The sequence below is a fragment of the Diceros bicornis genome, chromosome 10 (genome assembly GCF_020826845.1).
Source record: "Diceros bicornis minor isolate mBicDic1 chromosome 10, mDicBic1.mat.cur, whole genome shotgun sequence".
Taxonomy (NCBI): domain Eukaryota; kingdom Metazoa; phylum Chordata; class Mammalia; order Perissodactyla; family Rhinocerotidae; genus Diceros; species Diceros bicornis.
This window is the reverse complement of record NC_080749.1, coordinates 78,687,403-78,709,336: the sequence shown is the minus strand read 5'-3', so window position 1 is coordinate 78,709,336 and position 21,934 is coordinate 78,687,403. Positions and strand designations below refer to the sequence as shown.

General features: G+C 45.9%; 1 protein-coding gene across 1 annotated transcript in view; it reads right to left on the bottom strand.

Annotated features, from left to right (window-relative positions):
* Window positions 1-21,934, bottom strand: part of LOC131410967 (aldehyde oxidase 2) — a 72,837-nt gene that overhangs the window by 25,999 nt on the left and 24,904 nt on the right. The window contains exons 14-27 of the mRNA XM_058549551.1: window positions 20,375-20,559; window positions 19,318-19,480; window positions 18,914-18,928; window positions 18,006-18,098; window positions 16,766-16,935; window positions 15,776-15,890; window positions 14,132-14,254; window positions 11,311-11,407; window positions 10,716-10,840; window positions 9,858-9,991; window positions 7,601-7,688; window positions 4,455-4,541; window positions 4,076-4,267; window positions 2,100-2,327 (exon numbers count right to left, since the gene is read on the bottom strand). Of these exons, the coding sequence (XP_058405534.1) occupies window positions 2,100-2,327; window positions 4,076-4,267; window positions 4,455-4,541; window positions 7,601-7,688; window positions 9,858-9,991; window positions 10,716-10,840; window positions 11,311-11,407; window positions 14,132-14,254; window positions 15,776-15,890; window positions 16,766-16,935; window positions 18,006-18,098; window positions 18,914-18,928; window positions 19,318-19,480; window positions 20,375-20,559 (1,815 nt within the window). The remainder of the gene's footprint in view (window positions 1-2,099; window positions 2,328-4,075; window positions 4,268-4,454; window positions 4,542-7,600; window positions 7,689-9,857; window positions 9,992-10,715; window positions 10,841-11,310; window positions 11,408-14,131; window positions 14,255-15,775; window positions 15,891-16,765; window positions 16,936-18,005; window positions 18,099-18,913; window positions 18,929-19,317; window positions 19,481-20,374; window positions 20,560-21,934) is intronic.

The following is a 21,934-nucleotide window of genomic DNA, read 5'->3' as shown; positions in this document are numbered from 1 at the left end:
TAAAACACATGGAATTTACTGTCTTTTGTATGCTAATGAGATGACTCTTGCGGGAAGCCTAGATCGTTTTGGGGGGGGGATGTTTGCCAGAAAAACCAACCATGTGGTTAGATGGTTCCATCGGTCATGCCCCCCATCCCTCCACCATCCCCCCCCTCACCCCTCGCCCCTGCCAGGAGGAGAGAGGGGCTAGAGATTGAGTTCAATCACCAATGGCCAAAGACTTAATTGTGCCTATGTAATGACACCTCCATAAACCCCCTCAAACGACTGAGTTCGGGGAGCTTCCGGGCTGGTGAACGCATCCACTAGCTGGATGGCCCGCTGGAGGGAGACGGCATGGAAGCTTCGCGCTCCCTCTCCTATATCTTGCCCTATGAATCTCTTCCATTTGGCTGTTCTTGGGATGTATCCTTTATAATAAACTGGTAATAATCATAAGTAAAGTGCTTTCTTGAGTTCTGTAGTTCTAACAAATTATCAAACCTGAGGGGGTGGGTAGTGGAAAACCCAGAATTTGTAGTTGGCTGAGCAGAAGTGTGGGTAGCCTGGGCACTCCATGTGCGCTGGTGTCTGATGGGACTCAGCCCTTGACCTGTGGGCTCTGTGCTAACTCTGGGTAGTTGGTGTCAGAACTGAATTGAATTGTTAGACACCCAGCTGGTGTTGGAGAATTGGTGTAGAAAAGACACAACATGTGGTGTCAGAGAAGAAAACCAACAGGCGACTCTCCAGGATCTCTTATGCTGTCGGTTCAGTCCTGGCTTGTAGACGTGACAGTTGACCTTCCTGTGTCTCTTTATAGGAGGGGCCCGCTGGACCTAACGGGAGTGTGCCCCGGGACTCTGAGAGTCCTACCTGCCAGCGGAGCCACGGCCCTGAGAGGAGTGTCTGAGCTCTCCTGGGGAGGGGTTGGGCCGCCTGGAGAACCACACAGTGCTCCAGGAACCCTGCCAGGCGCTCTACAGTCACTCTCTCATCGAACCCTCGTTAATCCTAAAATAGGATTATTACTCTCATTTCATAATTGAAGAAGCTGAGGCTCAGAGAGGTTCAAGAACTTGCTGATGTCACACAGCTAGTAAGCGGCAGGGCCAAGGATTTCTCAGGTTTTCCTGACTCCAGTCGATTAGGGATTTGGGGCAACTGCTTTATTCCCTAAGGATTCCCTTTGGCAGGGCACCTTTGTGGGTGTGTGTGTGTGTGTGTGTGTCTATTGGCTGCCAGTAGTTAAGTATAAGTGGAAGAATGCTTTCCATGGCATACACATAAGGGAGATCTAATGCATTCTTAGATTTAGATTTTAGATTTTAGGTTTAGATTTAGATCTATGCATTTAAGATTTTTCCAGTTGCTGAGTTTTCTGCTTTTGGTGGACAATAATGGGGAAGCAACAACCTTCCCCAGTTTCCTAAACATCTTTCCTGTGTATGACCCGTTGGGATTGCTGGGAGGACTCGTCTGTACCAGTCCTGGTGCTCTCCAACAGACTCACCCACACGCCACCCTTCTGCCTCCCGTCTGGAGGGGCCTCCGAATGATTTGCTTCTTCCTTTCACACATTTACTTGGAAGGATTTCTGGACCCGCACTCCCACTTTCGCACCAGAACTGACACAGATTGCTGGGCGGGGTGTCTCGAAACAGCCAGCTGGTCAGGGCAAAACGGAAGACGTAGCAGGTGCGCTAGGGGTGCCGCGGAGTTTGGGGTACGGACCAGGAGAAGTGCCCTTCCCGCCCACGCCAGGAGACCCTGAGCTCCAAAAGCACAGCACCACAGCCCTGTGGGCTCCTGCTCCCTTTCTGAAGAGTGGGGCTCCACGGGGGGTCAGTGCTCTGTCTTGGCAGCTATGCACTTCAGGTCTCCTGCTTGCTGATGCTGTTTTCTGCCATTGAGGCCTTTTTCTACTGCACTGTGTTAAAAGTGCTTGCAGTGGGGGACTGCTCAGGAGAGTTCTGTACATTTCTCCCAGGTTCCGGGGCGGGGTGGGGGGGTGCTCAGTGCCCTGGAAATGTGATACTCTCCCAAAGTCAACACAAGCTGACTGGGCCAGGAGTGTGTCTGACATGAGGGTTACATCCCATATCCACGAGTCTTACCTGATGAAAGCTTGTTGCAGCAAAGCCAACGGAAAACTTCATGGGGACAACAGCCAGACCTTTCTTCTTCCAATAATTCTTCTTATTGAACTCTTCTACTTGCCTTCTTCTGCTATGAAAGGAAGACTTGTCCAGACATTCGTTCCAACATCTTATCAGTGTCTCAGGGTTGAACGCTTGTTTGTAGATGGTTTTATCAACTGTTTTGTACATGTTTTTCTCCCTAATCTGAAATGGGTGGGAAATGGAGTCAATGGTTCTGGTGAGACAGAAACAGACTGCAGCACAGAGACTTGAAAAGCCTGCCTACTAGGGCACAAATTTTGAGGGGAGAAGACAGGGTCTTTCTTCTTTTTCTTTGCAAAGCATGTGCTTTTGCCAAAACAATGGAGGTGATTTCTCATCTCTTCTTCAATGCACGGTCAGGGTCTCTCCCTCCTAGAAGTGGAGGGGGTGGTGGCGACTGGCCTGTGAAGGGCAGTGGGATAAGGGGCCTAGGGAGGCAGATTTTTCTTTTTTTCTTAAAGGTTCAGAGGATGGAGCAGAGTTGGTAGACAGTCTATAAAGGCAAGGATTTGTTGTCACAACTGAAGATTTGTTCTGCTAGAGAGGAAGAGCATTGCCGCTAATGACAGGTAGCAAGTCCTCTCTACGCCTTCCGATTGCCTTTGGAATGTGGAGTCAAACCTTTTTCAAAGTGTGTTTGAATATGGGTGCATCTAATGTCCTGGGAGCCTGCAGCCCTTGACAAAGAAGAAGAGTCTACTGAGATATGCTGGGGAGTTTTTCATTATCTCCACCTCACTCTAATAACAATAAAAGAATTATGACTATTAGCAGCAACACTGGAATAATACTATCCAGTTTATGAAAGTGAATATTTTAACGAATGCTAACTCACCTGAGTCTTGCAGGAACTCTGTGAGGTGAGTCATACAGCCGTCATTTTATAGATAAGGAAACTGAGCCACAAAGAGTTTGCCTCTGCTTGTTCAGGCTCTTCCATTGGCCTAGCTTATCTTTCCAGTATCTGTGCCTGTCATTCCTCAAAGCCTCTCTCAAGTGCCATCTTCTCCAGAAAGTTCTTCCTGACTCCCCGCCCCCCAGGCCAATGTGATGTCTTCCCTGGTCTAGCATACTGTACCCACTGTGTACCTTCTAGGGTATCGCACAAAACTGTATTTTTGGAGGGCATTCTTTTGGCATTATCTCAAAAGTTTTCAAGTGCACCAGCAGTTCCTCTTCTGTAAATTTATCCCAAAGATATAGACAATAGGGTAAAGATACACCCTTGGTACATCTGTACTAAGATGTTTATTGCAACGTCATTTTAATAGCCTAAAATGAGTAACAACCTGAATGTGTAGCAATAGTGGAGTGGCTAAATAAGTTATGGTACATCCATATTACATAGTACTATTCAGTCATGAAAAAGGATGAAGCAGATCATTCTACTGACATGGGAAGATGGCATACTGTCAAGTAGAAAAAGCAGGGTGCAGAATAATATGCGTATTATGGTCCCGTTTTGGTAAATAACTATATACTTGCACATACATATTATAAATCAATGTCTATGTATGTGTGTATGAATACAGATCGGTGGATAAACATAGAGAAAGGGCCAGAACAATAAATGTGGAACTGTTTACAATGATTACTCTCAACCAGTAGGGACGGGGGTTGAGTAAGGGGATGTTCACTTTTTGCTTTAATTACTTCATTGTGGTTTGAATTTTGAAAAGAGAAATTATTTTTGTACAAATTAAAAAAAGAAAGAAAGAAAAAGAGAAATCTTTACACAAGGAGGGAGGACAATGCGGGAAGTGAGTTTTTTTAGGTAGCTCTTAATTTATCTTGAATTCTGAGCCAGGGCTAATTTCTGTGGTTCCTCTAGGGTGTTTCCTCGGGGAGCTGGTTCCGCACCTGGTCTGATTGTTGAGCAACCTTGGTTACGACCTTGATTGCAACCTTACCTTTTCTGGCAGAAGCCCGCATTTGGCTGCCACAGCTGTGATGCAAGACTCTGTTACCAGGGTGCCTTGTGGGAAGCCAAATCCTCGAAAGGCCGTGTTGGATGGTAAATTTGTCATGCATGCACGGCCCCGGAACCTGAGGTTGCGGATTTTATACGCATTTTCCAGCTTTAGTATAAGAAATTCTGTTACCTAAAGTAAAAGGAGATATGCACATATGCTGGACGACACTTTTTTTTTTCCTCTAGAAGTCAAGTACAGTGTTGAACTGCTTGTGAAACTTGGTAAGTACTTGACGAAACATGATCCGTAGAGACTCATCTAGAAATTCTGCATTCCACTCACAATAAAGGACAGGGCTGATTTTTGAGGCAAGTACCTGCTCCGAGTCATCCAGCGCGCACCCGCCGTTAATGAAGCACTCGATGTCGAGAGCTCTGATTCGCCCGCTGTTCATGAACCCCACCTGTCACCAAATGATAGACATTTTATGATATGTTGAAAATTTACATGCCAAGTTGGAGCCACAGCCCAGCTCCACGACTGGGCAGGACTGAAGACAGACTCTGCCCCCGTCTGCTCTGGGGTGTTCCACACCTGGCAATTCCCTTGTTTTTCAGTGTGTGGCTAACAAAGACCTTCTCTGACCTGAATTTTGCTGAGCTCTTTTCTTTCAACGTGTAATTTTCTAGCTTCACAGTCAGTACGGAACCCTAAAGTCCTTGCTTGTCTCCCAGCATATAATTCCTACCCTCTTCTTCCTTATTCTTGGAAGATTCTCCTTCACTTTTTACCGCTTTTCCTTCTAATTTAGTCTGTGGTTTTCCCCCTTGTGGAAAAGTCTCTGGAATTCCAGAGTGCATTGGAATGAATCACAGTGCATCTTTTTTTTATCACTGCAACATTTTTTAGTTAAATTAATTTTTAAATTTTATTGAGGTCACGTTGGTTGTGACTCAGTTGATTGATTATAACTACGTAAATTTCAGGTGTACATCATTATATTTCAGCTTCTGTACAGACTGCATTGTGTTCACCACCTAAAGTCTAGTTTTCATCCGTTACCATACACATGTGCCCCTTTACCTCTTTCCCTCCCCCCTGCCACCCTTCCCCTCTGGTAAGCACCAATCTGTTCTCTGTATCTCTGTGTGTATCTTCCACATATGAGTTAAATCGCATGGTATTTGTTACGAAGGCAGGCCTCGGAGTGGGGATGGAAGCAGGAGCATGACTGCTCTCAGGTTACAGAGCTGGTGAGGGGCTGTGTCATCTGTTAAGGATACAGCAAACGTGAGCTAGTGCTGCGGTTACTGAGGGGGCTCCAGGAAGGCAGCTGCATTTTTCTGAAGTTGCCATCCCCTCCCACCCACCCAGACTAGTCTGTCTGCACAGTCAGATTGAGAAGAAAAATTCCCACTATCTATTGTAGTTCAACCAAAACAGGACCGGCCTGGGGCTGGCCTCAAGGCATAGCAGTTAAGTGTGAGCGCTCTGCTGCTGGCGGCCGGTTTCCGATGCTGGGTGCGCACCGACTCACCGCTTGTCAGGCCATGCTGTGGCGGGGTTCCACATAAAGTGGAGGAAGATGGGCATGGATGTTAGCTCAGGGCCAGTCTTCCTTAGCAAAAAGAGGAGGAGTGGCATGGATGGTAGCTCAGGGCTGATCTTCCTCACACACACACAAAAAACAAAAAAGGACTGGCCTGGTCCCTTTGCCTTTCTGAAAACAGGGATAAATACGCCTGAAGGAACCGTACAACTATGTTATCACTGACTCCAAGGGAAACGTTGTATAATAAACCAGGGCTGTTAAGAAATATAGGAAAAGCCACAAATTCAGAATTTATGGTAATTTTGACAAACACTAGGCTGAAGTTTACCTTTGACTTTTCATGAAGAAGTGCTAAGCAGAATAGTCCTATAAATAAAGTGGCAGAGAGAATTCTTAAACTGCTTAATATAAACTTTTCAAGAATTTTGGAAGAATGTATTCACACATAAACAGCTCTTATGCTAATTTACAAATAGTTATGAATAACTACGCAAAACTTAGGTAGGTTTGAATGAGGATATATATACATACACACATATATTATATTGGAAGTAAAATTATATTTCTTTAAAAATAAAATTTGGAGTTTTCAAAAAGTCTGATTATTTCTTTCTTTTATTTTATATTATATTTTATAATTACCAAAATATTTATAGTCTAGAATTTTCTTATTAAATACTAGTACTAAAACAGTCCCCTAACTATGATATAAATAAAGCCTGATTTATAATCTAGGCCAAAACCAAAGAACTCAACAACCACATAACACTAACTGCCATGCTCTAAGAGTGTACCTCTACATTGCTCTTGGTGCTAGAAGATAATAATAGCTGTGAGTATTAACTTATGTGCAGTTGAAGGCAAATAAAAAGTTTAATGGCCAACTGTGGTCCTTTCCTATCTAATTATAAGAACTACCAGTGCTGGTGGAAGAATAAAATTGTGCTGTGGCATGGAAAGCTGTGGCTTTTTTTTTTTTTTTTCTTTTTGTGAGGAGGACTAGCCCTGAGCTAACATCTGATGCCAATCCTCCCCTCCCCCCGCCTTTTTTTTTCTTGAGGAGGATTGGCCCTGAGCTAACATACATGGCCATCTTCCTCCACTTTATATGGGACGCCGCCACAGTATGGCTTAACAAGCGGTGCGTCAGTGTGCGCCCAGGATCCGAACCCGTGAAACCCCAGCCACCGCAGCGGAGCGCACACACTTAACCACTTGTGCCACCGGGCCGGCCCCTGTGGCTTTAATAATACAGGGACTATAATAATTTAGTAATCTAAGCAATGACAAAATCAGAAACTCTAGCTACGTATAGGCTATAAGCAATTCCCAAACAAAGCATATTTGATATAGAAACATTACATTAGAACTATCCTAACAACTCAGTCACAAATTTGAAAAGTAGTGTTGCTGTTAACCAATTGCCAAGTATTTTTAATAGTGTTTATGCTATAGTTGCATAAAAGTACAATGAACGAGGTGTGGAAAAAATTTTAAATTGTTTCACTAGTTAGTGGATTCTTTTCCTCGTTTACAAAGTGCTTTTGTATCACTTTCATAATCACTCGGTGGAAACATTTGTAAAAAATGATTTTGCAGTTAAAATGGTCAAATTGTTTCCAAACATTTCTACTGCAAAATAGTATTTTTATAGTCATGAAGTTTTGGTATAATAATGTTTATAGCTTCTTCCACTTTTTTTTTTTGTCTTTGTAAATTCTCATTCCTTCAATAGCGTTTTTATCATTATTTGAAATTGTATTTTTATCACTCAGCTTCTTCATAATTCTAGACCAGATTTATTTAAAGTTCCTCATAAAATGTTAGGACTATCTAAATACACAGCGTCCTCATTTAATATTTTAGATTATTGTTTGTTTTTAGAATTTAGCAAAATCAAAATAATAGAAAAAGATAAAACCATTAAAATAAAAATGAGGTATTTTAATAAGTTCATCCTTAATACTCACTTTATATTTTCCAAATAATGGGTGTCTTCCCCCAGTTATTAACATATCATCTTCACGATCAAGAACAAGACGAATGGGGTAACCAGTTCTAAACAAGACACATCTTAGTCAGATTCTCCATCCATCCCACTCACCCACCCATCCATCCACCCATCTGCCATCCACCCACCTATTTATCCATCTTCTCATTTAACTATCTCCTCACCCATCCATCTATCTACCTTTCTACCCATCTATCCACCATCCATTTTCCTCTTCATTTATGAACCATTCATTTAAATATCCATCCAGGCCACATATATTTATTGAGTGCATACAGTGTGCTAGGCACTGATCTGAATTAATGTGTGACTAAATTACTATTGTTGCTGTGGGCTATAACTCAATGGTTGGAGATCTAGTTAAAGGGATTAATGTCATATGTCAGTTAACTTGTGTTCTTTTTTTTTTTTTTAAAGATTTTATTTATTTATTTATTTTCCCCCCAAAGCCCCAGCAGATAGTTGTATGTCACAGCTGCACATCCTTCTAGTTGCTGTATGTGGGACACAGCCTCAGCGTGGCCGGAGAAGCGGTGCGTGCCCGGGATCTGAACCCGGGCCGCCAGCAGTGGAGCGCGCGTGTGCTTAACCGCTAAGCCACGGGGCCGGCCCTTAACTTGTGTTCTTATGGCCCTCACCCAGATCCAGCCATTTTGCTATAAGCTAGTGCAAACTTAACAACACAACTGGAAAAACAAGGCCAACCACTCGTCCTAGGATGTCTGGGTTAGCATCTTCGTTTTCACCCACGAGTGCTACTCTGTTGGCCAAATTGGGCCCTTGGGTAGCTAGGGGCTTCAGCCTTTCCGAGTCTCTAGGGCAGAGGTTCCCAGGCTTAAAGCACAGAAGCATCATCTGGAGTGCTGGTGACAATGCAGATTCGTGGGCCTTAGTACTAGGATTCTGATGCAACAGGTTAGGGAGGCGCGCTAGAACCTGCATCTTTCTCAGAGGTTCTGATGCAGGTATCTTCAAGGTGCATGTTGAAAACCACGATTCTAGGGCAGGGTTTCCTGGTCTTCTTGAGTGGCAAGGATCACCAGGAGCATCAGTTACATGTACAGTTTCTGGGTCTATCCCCCAGTGATTCTGATTCAGTGAGTCTGGGATGGGGAGGCAGGAATTTCTATGAGCTCAGGAGACTCTTATTACCAGCACTTTGGGAACACTGCTCTGGGGACCACTTAATGCATGGCAGGTGTGTGCTAAGGCAGGGTTGTAGCTTACAACGCTGGTTCCAACACTTGGCTGCACAGTGGAACCCCTGGGGAAGTCTTAAAACATACTGATGGCTGGGCCAGTATTGGGGCAGCCAAGGCAATGGGATTTAAATGCTCCACAGATGATTCTAACGTACAGTCATGTCTGAGAAGTCGTAGAGGCACAAAGCCTGGTGGGAATATGATGAACTGATTAGCTCTTGCTTAGTCCCTGCTGGGTATGAATAGAGGGGGTTCATTATGGGAAGAACTGGAGACAGGATTCAGATCCTGCCTTTTCCCATCTCTCATTGCAGAATGAGACACATATCTCAGTGCCTCGGGACCTAGCTCTGAAGTACACAGAGGTTGTCAAAGGGAGCAAGGCCTTTGAACTTTGCAGGCTGACTGGGGCTCTGACAAAGTAACAAAGCAGCAGCCATAGAAAGTGAACAAGGAATAGGAAAGCCAGCACTATGAACAGCATGAACAGCGAGGGAGCGAGCCTTCTGCTTGAGGTTAGCCCAGGAGCTCTCTTTGAGGAGGTCATCCGTCCGTGTCGAGCCAACATTGAAGAGCCAGACCTTCCCAGGTGCAGGGAGGCAGAGGGTGGGAGCCTTTCTTTCCTCACCACACCCCGCCTGCAGCTGAGAGAAGGAAGGAAAAGTAGGGGAGCAGCCTCCCCCTTGGAACTCCACACGGGCAGGTGACGTGCTCCACCACTAAAAGGGTCACCTTTCCTGAAGCTCAGGGACAGGGCAGCCCCAGCCCTGGAGGTGCTCAACTAGTAATACCACTTTTCCTTTTACAGCAAATTAGCCTATTCCAACTCCTATGTACATCTGATGTTTCCAATAACTCTAGGAGGGTGGGTATTATTATCTACAATAATAAAGAAAAAGACACAGGAGGTTGAGTTGCCCAAGGACACTCAGGTGGTTATGACAGCAGCCCAAGTGACTGATCTGCCCTCAGCTGTGTGCATTTTACACCCTCCTGTGTCCCAAGTGCACTTACTTGATGGCGCCCACAGCTGCAATAGCCCCGAATACAGCTGGTCTTCCCACCTTCCCACCAAAACCTCCACCCACTCGCTTTACATGACAGGTGATCCTGTTGATGGGGATGTTTAGAGTAGAGGACACTGTTTTCTGTAAAAGTGAGATAATGAGAAAGTTTTACAAGAGTGAAATGGCAAAGAAGGCTTTTGTCTCCTGAAACACAGCATCACGACAAAATTCACTCACATCTACTCTCAGTAAAAAAACCCAAGATCGTCTGCATCTATCTTGCTGTGCTCTTTTGAATTCACAAACACCGTTAATCTTCACAGAACAGACTTTCCAGCAGAAAAATGGTATTTTCCAGAAGGGAAACTGTCGGAATCCTGGATTCCTGCCAGAAGCTGTAATCCTAGCCAAATGCCCAGACCTCATGTCCCAACAAGGTGGAAAACAGCAAGCTCCTGACAGCCCACTAAAGAAGAAGACGCGTTCGCAGCTAAAACCTAGAGCACTTTGTGACTGGGGAAATGAAAATGTGCCATAAAGCGATGTGTTTACTCCATAGATTATCTGTAATATTATTTTAGAGAAAAATCAAGTACAGATATAATTTAGTGCTCTCATCCAATCACAGAGCTCCTTTAAGCATGGTGCAAATGAATGTACTCTTTAAAGCGAATGTGGCTGCTCTTTTATTTACTGGACAAGACCAGAAAAAATATAAGGGTTCTGGGTCTTCGCTGCTCTGTGATGCCCACTACCTGGATTCTAGGTTTCTGCAGGTAAACCGGCTGCCACCTGTGAGGCTGTGTGTCTTGAAGGTGGTGATGGAATGAGGAAGGTGAGGAGGCGGGGCCGTCCTGGACCTCACCTGCACGTGGGCCGGGTCCTGTGCTGACACATAAATGTCCAGTTCTTTGTCCTCTGTCTTTGGAATAACAAGCACTCTCTGTGTCTCCATGTAAAAATGCTCCTGTCCTCCAACATGGACCTCTCCTGTGGAGCGCAAGCACAGGGAAAGTCCTGGAGGTTGTGCTGGCTGGAAACTGCCACGCGGGGAACTCAAGAGCAAGTGGGACGTGGACCGGCCAGCCTGGCCTTGTCCTGACCAAGGAACCGATGGATCCGGCATTTGTCCTGTGTCAGCTGAGGCCGATCTGTTCCAGAGACTACAGTTTTGGACAACAAGTTGCAAGTGTCCGGTTCCGCTCACTTTGCCCTTGATTAATCAAATTCTTAGGAGTTTTTCCTCTATTTATTCTGTTGCTCCCTACCCTGCACCCCTCAAAACAACACAGACACAGACACACAGACACACACACAATCTGAGAGGAAGAGATATGAGAAATTTGGCAAAGTGCAAAGACTTGAGAGGATGGTCTTTCTGAGGTGACATTACATGTTCCTAATGTCTGCCTCAGAATAGAATCTCTCAGAGGTTCTATTAAATATCTGGAGTTGCTTACCTTCAACAATTTGGTCGACTTTTTCAAATGCCTCCTCAATGTTTCCTTGTTCAAGTTTCTTTTCAGGGCACAGGAATGAGTTGTGTTTTATGGCATCCTGAGTGACAGGAAAAAAACCACAAAAGCCAATTCTTTTTATTTTTTCCTTCCACTGGCAGTTTTTTCTTAATCAAAAGCCAGTAAACTCCTGAAAATCGCCATCTACTAGGACATATGAAAGGAGTCGTGAAGCCAGAGAGTACCAGAGAGTACTAGAGCCGTGGACACGCCACAGACGAGACGCCAGAGGGAATGTCTTCTGGAGCAGAGAAAACCAACAAGAAGGATTAGAGAAATGTTAAGAATTGAGATCTGGGGACACCATGGTGGTCCAGGATGACAACTTCTCATTTCTCATTTTCAATGTGGGTCTCCAGGGACAGGTGACAGGTCCAAATGCAGTGTGGGTGAGGTTCTGGGCCCTCCCTGTTCACCCGCTGCCTGAGGAAGAGTAGTGGTGTCAGACTGAGGTAGCTCATGTACAAGAACCTCTAACTCAGGGATCTGAAAGAACCGAGGCCGTCTAGAGGGAGAAGATTCAAGTTCTAATGCGTCTCTGGTCAAGAAAGCCCAAGAGACACTGTAGGAAGTTGCTCATTTCTTTGAGCAACTCATATCTCATAAGGGCCTTCTAGCCTTTTTTTCTGTTTTCTTTCTGACAATAACATGAACTAACTCACACTGAAGACCGGAAGCCCTCCCGTTCTGAGGTCTGTGGACTGACCCACTGATCCTTGTTTAACCTTTAGACTCAAGGGGATTTTCCATCCTTCAGAATGAGGCCTGTCCCCTGTGTTCTTCCTCTCCAATAGCCGTAAAGCCCATTGCCTTTCTTGCTAATGATGATGATGATAATAATGAAGCAGCGAATATTTATTGAGTTCTTGTTCTGTGTCAAGCACTGTACAATATACAGTGTATTTATGTGTATTCTCACATTAATTCTATTATTGTCTCCACTTTCCAGATGAAGAAACTGGACTTACAGAACTTAAAATAACATTCTCAAAGTCATGCTTCAAATAAGTGATGGAGGCAGCTTTCAAGCCCAGGCTTAGTTTTCAGAAACATCTTGCCTATTAATGAATACTTGATTTCTCAAAGCAGCAGAAAATGAATAATATAGTTGAATTTTTCATTTTCTGCTACACCAAGATCTCAGTAAGTCACCCTGGTGCATGTGGAAGTTGCTCTACAGTAAATGTGTCATAAGGTAGTATCATCTTATTATAATATATGCTGTATCTAGTGAGCGCTAACTGTGTGCCAGGCTCTGGGCTAAGTGCTTTACACATATTAACTCATCCTGTCTTACAACAACCTGATGAGGTAGGCATTATTATTATTACCTCCATTTTATAGATGAGGACACCATGGCACAGACAGGTTAAGCAATTTGCCTAAGGTCACACAGCTAGTTAGTGGTGCAGCCAGGATTCAAACCCGGCAGTTTGGTTCTAGAACCTATGTTTTCACTGCTACCCTACACTGACTGTCATATATAGTCACATAAATGAATGAATGAATGGATGGATGAATAAATATTGGTATACACAACTATTTTGTTACCTACTTTTGTTCACAAAAAATTTTTTTGCTGACTCTGGACAGTCCTATTCTGAGGGAACTCTAGATCTCTAACTACTCTGAGTCCCAGGATATTTCATAGATGTGTCCTCTGGGTGCCATTTCTCCCTTGAAGATATGGGTAGAATTAAAGTTTCAAAAACCCATGTTAGGATCCTAGTCCAACCCTAGGAAGGGGAGTGAGCCAAGAAAAATGCCCTGGACTTCTTGGAAATCTGACAAAAGGGGAATTTGGAAGAAACATGACCTTTTTAATAAATACTTTGAATATTGAGCAAGTTATACCTTTTAGGAACATTAAAAAAATGTTCAAATGGTTCACTAGGGCCTTTGAAAATTTTTATTTTCTGTCACAAGCAATCAAATAAGTAAGCTTTTCTCAACTCAATTACTCTGAATTTGTTCTTCATTGAGTTAGAACCTGAAAACCTTAGTCCACATCTGACTTTTCTGTTCTAACTTCATTATTTTTTTCTGGGAACAGCATTTGCATTCCATCATCTACACCCAGAAACAAGAGTGGAAATTTGTGTGGAATTCCATCATGAAAGTCCCACTGCTTTTGGGCTCCATCTTGAAAATATTATTGTTCCCCATATCCATTCTCAGCATCCTCCTCAAGTAATAGACTCTCCAATATCTAGTGGATACCTGGCCGCCTGGAATGACATCTACATTTCCCAGCTCCCTTGCAGTTAAGTGTGGCATGGGACTAGGTTCCAACCAATGCGATGTAGGAAGGTATGGGAACTTCTGGGAAGTGTCCTTAAAGGGACATGCCCTTCTTCATCACCTCATTCTCTCTGCTGTCTGGAATGTGGACTTAATGACCAGAGCTTCAGTAGTCATTGTGGACCAAAGTGTGACCTGGAGAATGGAAACCACGCATAACGGAGCAACTAGATAGAAGGAACCCGGATCCCTGACACACAGAACCCCATATAAGCCCTCGACTGACCACTTCTAGACTTTTTGAATGTGAGAGAGAAACTCCTATTATTATTTTTTTTCTGTTTCTTGGAGCCAAAGCTAATTTCAATTCATACAAGTAATATCTTTCAGAGAAAGTTGATTTTTCCAGAGCAAGCCAGTGACAAGAAAAAATTAGAGCCCTGAATTAGTCTTGCATTAAGAAATTTACAAAGGTAGTTTTGATTCTACAACCTTACAGGAGAGACCAGCCAGTCCTGCTTACCTTGATGGTTAAGATTACGGGCTCCAGATCTTCGTAGGTGATCTTTATCTTTTCAATTGCACGCTTTGCCTGTACATCTGTCTCTGCAACCACAGCACAGATGATCTGGCCCACGCAAAGTACCTGTGGAAAGTACGTGCATGAAGCAGGCAGAAAATTCTGGGTAGAAGTAGGCTTAGCTCAATCTTACCAGTGGCTGCTGTCTTAGTTATCGTTCTTGAGCAATAATAACTACACCGGAGTCACATTCAATTACAAGAGCTTGGGGGAAAAATTTTTAATTAAAAAAATAATTTAAATAATATGGATGGTTCCACTGGCCATTTTACTCAATGAATGTAAGCCCCAGAGTGGATGTGAGATTGGCTGTGACTTGAATCTGCTCCATCCTCTGTCAGGCTTGGTTCACATATATCACTTTCATGGAGTCATTTTCCAGTTTAAAGATAAGGAAAGTATTTTTTGTACAACATGGCTCCTGTTATGAACTGAGCTGTGTCCCCTCCCAAATTCACATGTGGAAGCCCTAATCTCCAGTGCGACTGTGTTTGGAAATAGAGACTTTAAAGAGGCCCTTCAGGTAAATGAGGTCATAAGGGTGGAGGTAGAATTCAATATGACTGATGTCCTTATGAGAAGAGGAAGAGATAGCAGGGAGGCTCGTGCACAGGGACAGGACAGGTGAGGACATAAGGAGAAGGCAGCCATCTACAAGCCAGGACCAGAGGCCTCAGGAGAAACCAAACCTGCCAGCACCCTGATCCTGGACTTTCCAGCCTCCAGGACTGTGAGAGAAGAAATTTGTCTTTTAAGCCACCCAGCCTGTGGTATTTTGTTGTGGCGGCCTGAGCAGACAATACAGCTCCTAAATGAAAGCAGCCTCTTCATCTGGAGTTCAACCAAAAGAACAGTGGAGGAGAAACAGTCTGTGTGGGACTCACTGCGATGCGACAATAGCAGCTGACACTGTGAGCTGTCACATGCCAAGTATTGGTGTCAGCACTTTACACACATGACCTCATTCAAATCTCACAACAACAAGACGAGGTGGGTGCTATGATCGTTCCCACTTGCAGATGATGATACCAAGGGCACACAGCTAGTGGGCGGAGGGGCTGGAACAGGAGCCAAGGTCGTCCGGCTCCAACAGCAATGCTCAATGAACGATCGTGGAATTGAATTGAAGGTCAGATGTGGCAAGGGCAACTTTACTAAAAGTGGATTGTGTGATGGTAGGCGGGAGGTGGGGGGCGGGGTTGGTCTAGGAAGGGAGGGAGTTCGGTACAAATAACAGAGAGTGGCTGTATGATTTGTCCTCTCCTTTCTAGATCTGTCTAGGGTAGTCTAACCTGATCCGGGTCAGTGCCTGCATTTATTCTTCAGGTGAGGGTAAACGGGCTCAAGAGCACACAGTGGGAAACTAGGACTTGTTTTTCTGTAATAAGTTTCCTCTTTATTACGTTATTTCCTGCCTCCAGAACAGCAGGCCTGTCTGAATAAAGACAGTGGGGGTAGAGAGAAGCTGAAAGAATTGGCACCTCTACCCCCGATGGCAGAAATTGCTGGGAGGCCATGGAAAGCTGGCCGGAGGTGGTACCTTGGTGATAATCTGTACAAAGTCGTCTGGGAAGGCATGTTCTGTACCTCATCCACAGCCAATAATTTGTCGTCTTCGGCACCATTGGTGCCTGGAATGTCCTCCGCTGTTATCACATCAACCACCCCAGGTAGTTCAAGGGCCTTGGACAAATCAACCGATCTGAAAAAAGAGAAATATTTAAGAAGTAGAAATCAGCAAGTTTTGAGGCCCCAAACCTTTGACGGAGAGAGAGAGCATGGTTGAAAATCAAAATATATAACAACTGGTCCAGCTTAGGCCCTGACCAATCAAAGCTGACCCACCATAGAAGGGCCCAGAAGGCCCCCCACTGGGCCAGGGGTAACATTTTAGCTGCTGGGAAGGGAGCTTGAGGAGGGGCCAGTGTGGCTGTGGCAAGGGGCATCTTAGGAAGCTTAGGATAGTGGCCATTTACATGCAGTAATGAAGGACTTCAGTGTTTTATCAGTAGCAGAATTTTGGCCCTGCTCAGAGTGACTGCTTTGAGCCCAGCCCGAGGCTGCAGCAGGGAGATGAGGTGTTGGGAGGTTAAAATGGAAGCAAGGGGCTCATAACTATGGTTTTTGATCTTCTTTCATGCTGGTTATTTCTGGATACTCTCCCTTCCTCCTCCTGGGGCTGGTGACCTTTTCTTTACTCTTCCCATTTTAGATTCTTTGGGTTTAGGAGGGAGAACGGGCACATTCCTCTGAGGGAGTCCCCAGATGTGCTTTTAAAAGGCTTTTTGAAAGCTTTTCATTTACTTACACGATTTGTTTTTCTTTTCTTTCTTTTTTGGTGAGGAAGATCAGCCCTGAGCTAACATCCCTTGCCAATCTTCCTCTTTTTTGCTGAGGAAGATTAGCCCTGAGCTAACATCTGTGCCCATCTTCCTCCATATTGGATATAGGATGTCACCACACGTGGCTTGATAAGCAGTGGATAGGTCCGCACCTGGGATTCGAACCTGCGAACCCCAGGCCGCCGAAGCACAACACGCAAACTTAACTACTACGCCACCGGACTGGCCCACTTACATGATTTTTGCATGAGCTCTGGTACTGGTCACCAAAGCCATGGAAAGTTCTTTATCCACCGTGGGGATGTCATCACAGAATATGGCTTCACCTGTGGCATGTTTGAGACCTGACAGGTGCATGATGGGGCGTCCGACTGGATCTTGGAGGGGTTGGTGAGAATCCACATTCTGCAGAGGAAGACATGAGAAGCTCCGGACAGCTTTAACCTCAGAAGTGGCCTGGCCAATCACCAACACTCCTGCTTCAGGACTGAGAAACCAGACGGTCACCCTCGGGCAACAGACAGTGCTGTGGGTCAGATGATGAGCGTGATAATTTTGTGATGTAACTAGACTGGGGACTTGTCATTTCAGCTATGTGGCAATGCCTTAGACAGGGCCAACCTTTGGGCAAAATTGTGAAGTAGGGGAAGGGGCACCGGCTTCTCCTTTTGGGACCTTCCCATGTGGTGCCTGGACCCCTTTCTTCTGGCATTCAGAGGGTCTCCCTGCCCTGCTTTCTTACCTTTCCAATGATCAACCTGTTCACATGGAAAGCGATCATGATGATGAGGCCTAGAGTGACCTAATTTCTGAGGGGAGGGGACTAAAATCTAAGCCAAAAGTCTGCTGATGGACTTCAGCAGGGTCTCTGGGGAGGGAGGAGGAGCCAACCGCGGTGGAGTCCACCCAGATCCGGATGAAGGTGCCTTGGCTGCCCCTGTTAGTGGCACAAAAACATCCCAGGGAGTGTGAGGGGATGGAGAAGTGTTTCTTCTGGAACTCTTCTCAGGGAAGATCTGTGTGTGGAGATGGGGTGAGGGGAGGGGTTGTGCTCTGAAGACAATAATAGAGACTGTCTAAATTGTCCTTCAGGAAGGGTGTGTTCAGTTACTTGCAGGGTTCTTGTTTTGCTGACTGGAGATTAAACATTTGCTATTAGGGCTGGAGGCCATTCTCCTGCTCTGTGCTTTCCCCACACCTGGCTTAGCTGCTCGTCACACAACTGCCCAAAGTGAAGACACTATCAGTTATGAGTCAGACGGTCAGCTGCTCCAGGGCAGTTCAGCCTTGAGAGCATCTAGCAGTAGCTCAGGCCTGATCTTAGCACTTCCCTGACGTGGCCCAAACAAAGGGCCAATATTCTAGCAAAACTGGAAAGTCAGAACCAGAAACCACAACTCTGAAGAGCTGGCTTATTCACACAGCTATCACTTATCTCTCAGTTTCTCAGTTTCCATTAAATTAAACTCACTGACCTGGTACCTTTGGACTCCCTGGGGTACTGTGGCCGGGAAATCTTCTAGAGCACTTAGGAATTGGTCTGAAATTTCAGGAAAATGATGGCTGTCCTAAGAGGTAATTCAAAACAATAAAGAGAAGCTGATTAGTGGATGATTAAGCTGGGCTTTGATTTATGTGAAAATGACTTGGGTCAAGTATTTGAGAAACGGCAGGGCCAGGGTAGCCTGGAAAACCCAAATCCACATTGCCCCCAGGATTTCACTTTTTATCTGAACGTTTCTTGCCCTCCCTCCCATTCCGCATGGTGTGGAACTGGACTGACTGGTTTGAATCTGATCTCAAGTCACCCTGAGGAGGGAGAGGTGAGCTGGCCAGCAGAGGCAGGAGGAGAAGCCAGAAAATTTTGGGCTGGATAAGCCATCCCAGAACGGGCTGGAGTTCATTGTACACAAAGAGCCCAAATCCTGATGGTTTTTCTCAGCAACTCAGCTTTCCTGGGAGAGCAGTAAAATCGGGAAGTCTCGCTGGGCCTCACTGAAACACATCAAGTGTCTTGATTCAGAAATTGAATGGCAGCAAGGATTAGCTTGGTGAATGTGGCTGGTGAGGGGCTTCATGGAGTAAATGAAAACCAGATCCTTTAGGAACACTGGACTGCGGGGTGGGGTGCGGTTGGGGGACAGGGGGTATTATCGTGGTCAGAGGAGGAAAGAGAGAGAGAGAGAATGTTTTGCTTTGCTTAACTTATTCCAGAAGTTTACAATCAGAAAATCTAGAGAAAAGTTAAATATTAGCATACAAATAAGTTTAGTATTTTTGAAAAATAAAATTTAATTTTACATTTCATATTGAGTGTAAAATTCTAGAACAGGCAAAGCTAATCTATGTCCACAAAGCAGATCAGCTGTGCCTGAGGGTTGACTGTTTGAGGTGGTGGCTACACAGGTTTGCACATTTGTTAAAACTCACTGAATTTAAATAGGTGCATTTTGTTGCACGTAATTATCCCTCAATAAAGTTGATTTTAAAAGAAAACAAATTGCACACCGGAGGCAGGGGCACCGTGCTGTCTCACTGCTCCGGTCACAGCAAACATCTATGGCCGGAAGATGGTCTGCACCCTGAGCCGCAGGGAGTAGCCCTTCAGGGCTGCATCCTGGCAGGAGGGATGGCTGGGGAACTGACAAGGCCGGACGCAGAACGGGTGACAGGTAATGTCGCAGGCTGCCCAGAGACAGTCCGCAAAAGCAGGGGGAAAGCTGGGAGCTCACGCTGCAAGGAGCACAGAAAAGCCAGAGCACTTCCAGGCACAGAGGGCAGCCTCACCAGCCTCTTCAGTTCCTGCAGAACCTCTAGGTAGAATTTGAAGAAGAAGCTGACCAGCAGAGTCCTCTTGAACTCCACGCTGCCCCCTGGAGCCCAGCCTGGGAGGGAGACTTCATCCAGAAGCAGCCTGCAGGCCTCGTCCAGCATCAGCTCATTCCAGCGCCTGGTGCGGTGGAGGCAGGAAGGAACCAGTTAAAGAGCAGTTTCAACTGAGTGGCATGCGCTGGGTATTGGATGGGGATAATTTGGAGACCCCAGAGGCTCCTTTTAGGAGTTGGAAGGGAACTTAGAAATCACCTCACCAAGCCCTTCAGCAAAACCAATGCCTGGGAGGCTGCACCAAGTGGCCCGAGTGGCCCGAGGGTCACGGCAGAGTGGGGATGGGACCTGTTCCATTGCAACATGAACCAAGCATGTTCAAGAGCCAGAAGGTACTGGAACCAGGCATTCAATAAATAGACCATTAGGGCCAATTCCATTATGAACCGGACAGGACTCAGACTTGGACGCTGCCTTGAGTGAGGGAGAGGAAGAGTGCACCCAGGCAGCAGGAGTGGTAGGTGCCACTTGGACGCTGCCCAGGGTGGGTTTGCCAGAGTGTTGATGTGCACAAGACAACAAGGCTGCACACAGTCCTGGGCCTTTTTTGTTGAATCTCTCACCCAAAGAGTGGTGCCTAACTAATCAAAGTCAAAGAAGGTTTGATTCATTTAGCAAAACTACAGAGGGAACAAGCAGTCATTCTATACATAGGAGTTTCCATCCTCCCAGCGCTTTATCAAAACTTGCTGGAGCCAAGTTTCCAGTTGTTTTTTTTTTTTTTTTTTTTGGGTGAGGAAGATTGGCCCTGAACTAACACCTGTTGCCGATCTTTCTCTGTTTTGTACGTGGGGTGCCGCCACAGCATGGCTTGATGAGCAATGTGTAGGCCCATGCCCGGGATCCCAACCCACTGACGTGGAGCATGGGAACTCAACCACTACACCACCGGGCCAGCGCCTCCACTTGTTTTTTTGATGCCAAGTTTCACCCTTGGGGTGCAGAGTTTGTTGCTTACCACCCTAGAAGCTGCTGGCAGGACTTATGTGCACTGACTGTGGCATCCCCGACCCCTCCATAGGCAATGCTCAGGTCCTCGATGGCATCTGTGCCTTCTTTGAGGAGGACTCGCATGCCAGCATTCACGTGGGCCAAGGCGTTTTGCTGGCACTGAGCCTGTCGGAAGGCTGACACAAATTCCCACTGGGGAGACAAAAACCATCTGAGGTCATTTGATATGTCAAAACTTTGACATGGTTTCTGCTTTTTGGTGCCACTAATTAATCACTTAGACTCAATCTAAAGGATCACAAAAGACACTTGGCACCATCAGAGATAACTTGGCTGCCTTCTCGTTCAAAGTGAGAATGGCAAGCTCCCAAGGTCCATCCCCGATGCCCAAGACCCTCAGGAACAGGGGTCACTGTGCGTTTGTCCTCTGAGACCAGGATGCCTCCCACAGAACACCTGGGTCATTCCATGCGGCCTGACTTCTAGGCGCCCTTCCCTCTCGTCTTCAGATGTCTTTGTCCCCACGAGGACAGAGGAACACCCCCCAACACAAGTGCTTTTAAATGTGACTTAAAGTGCGAAAGAGACCGACCACATTTCTTGGTTTGTAGAAACTATCACTTTTCGATTTTGCAAGCTCATAAAGGAGTCAAGCAGAACTTTCCAACAGTGGACTGGGGTATCTTGTATCAGGAACAAGAGTCACAAGGGTGATGGCTGCCCCACGGACCCCTTGGCACCATGACTGCTGGTGTGCGGACCTGGGGTTAATGGAGATGGCCTGTGCCTCAAGGGTGTTTCATCTGTGCGGCCACTGAGGGTGCTGGGTTTGAGTCTGCCTGTTTTCTCTCTGGGGCCTTGATGCAGATGCACATTTGACTGAGAACATATTTCCAAGTTCCCATTCCAAAGGAAAAAGAAGTGAAGCTCCTACATGGCCGAAGGCAGGACTTAATATAAGACTTTCTGAGTAACCAAGCCAAGTCCTGGCTTTTGATCTGTGTGTGCATATGTGTGTGTGTGTGTGCGTGTGTGTGTGTGTGTGTTGCATTGCCTCTCTTGGGGAGAATGTCTTCTTAGATTGGATTCAGGTACAGTTTTGGGGAGAGGCCCAGGGAACAGGGAGTGAGGACAGAGGGCCCCTCCTATCACTCCCAGGATCCTGAGTTAGCCAATGTCTGGAGGCCCCCAGGTTCCTGTGACCTGCTGGGGTTAGTGGGAGTGCGGCGTGGGGAGGCCCGCCCCCAGCCTCCCTCTCCTTGTGGGTCAGGCAGAGCAGCTCATTCCACAGCTAGAGAGCTTCATTTCCGCCTCCCAGAGTCGATCCATGGACACCAAGAGGCGTGGAAGCACAACTGTGGGCCTTCACAGGCCCCACTCCACAGCTGAAACAACAACCCCAAACCCACACCCGGAGCGGCCTGCCCGAGGGTGTGTGAGGGCCTTGGTGCTGGGCCAGTCCACAGTGGACAGGAAACAGGTTTTCAGGGCAGAGTTATTTTCCTTCCATCTGCTTTCAGATTTCCAAAGATGACTAGACTCAGTTATGAAAAGGGAAAAACAACTC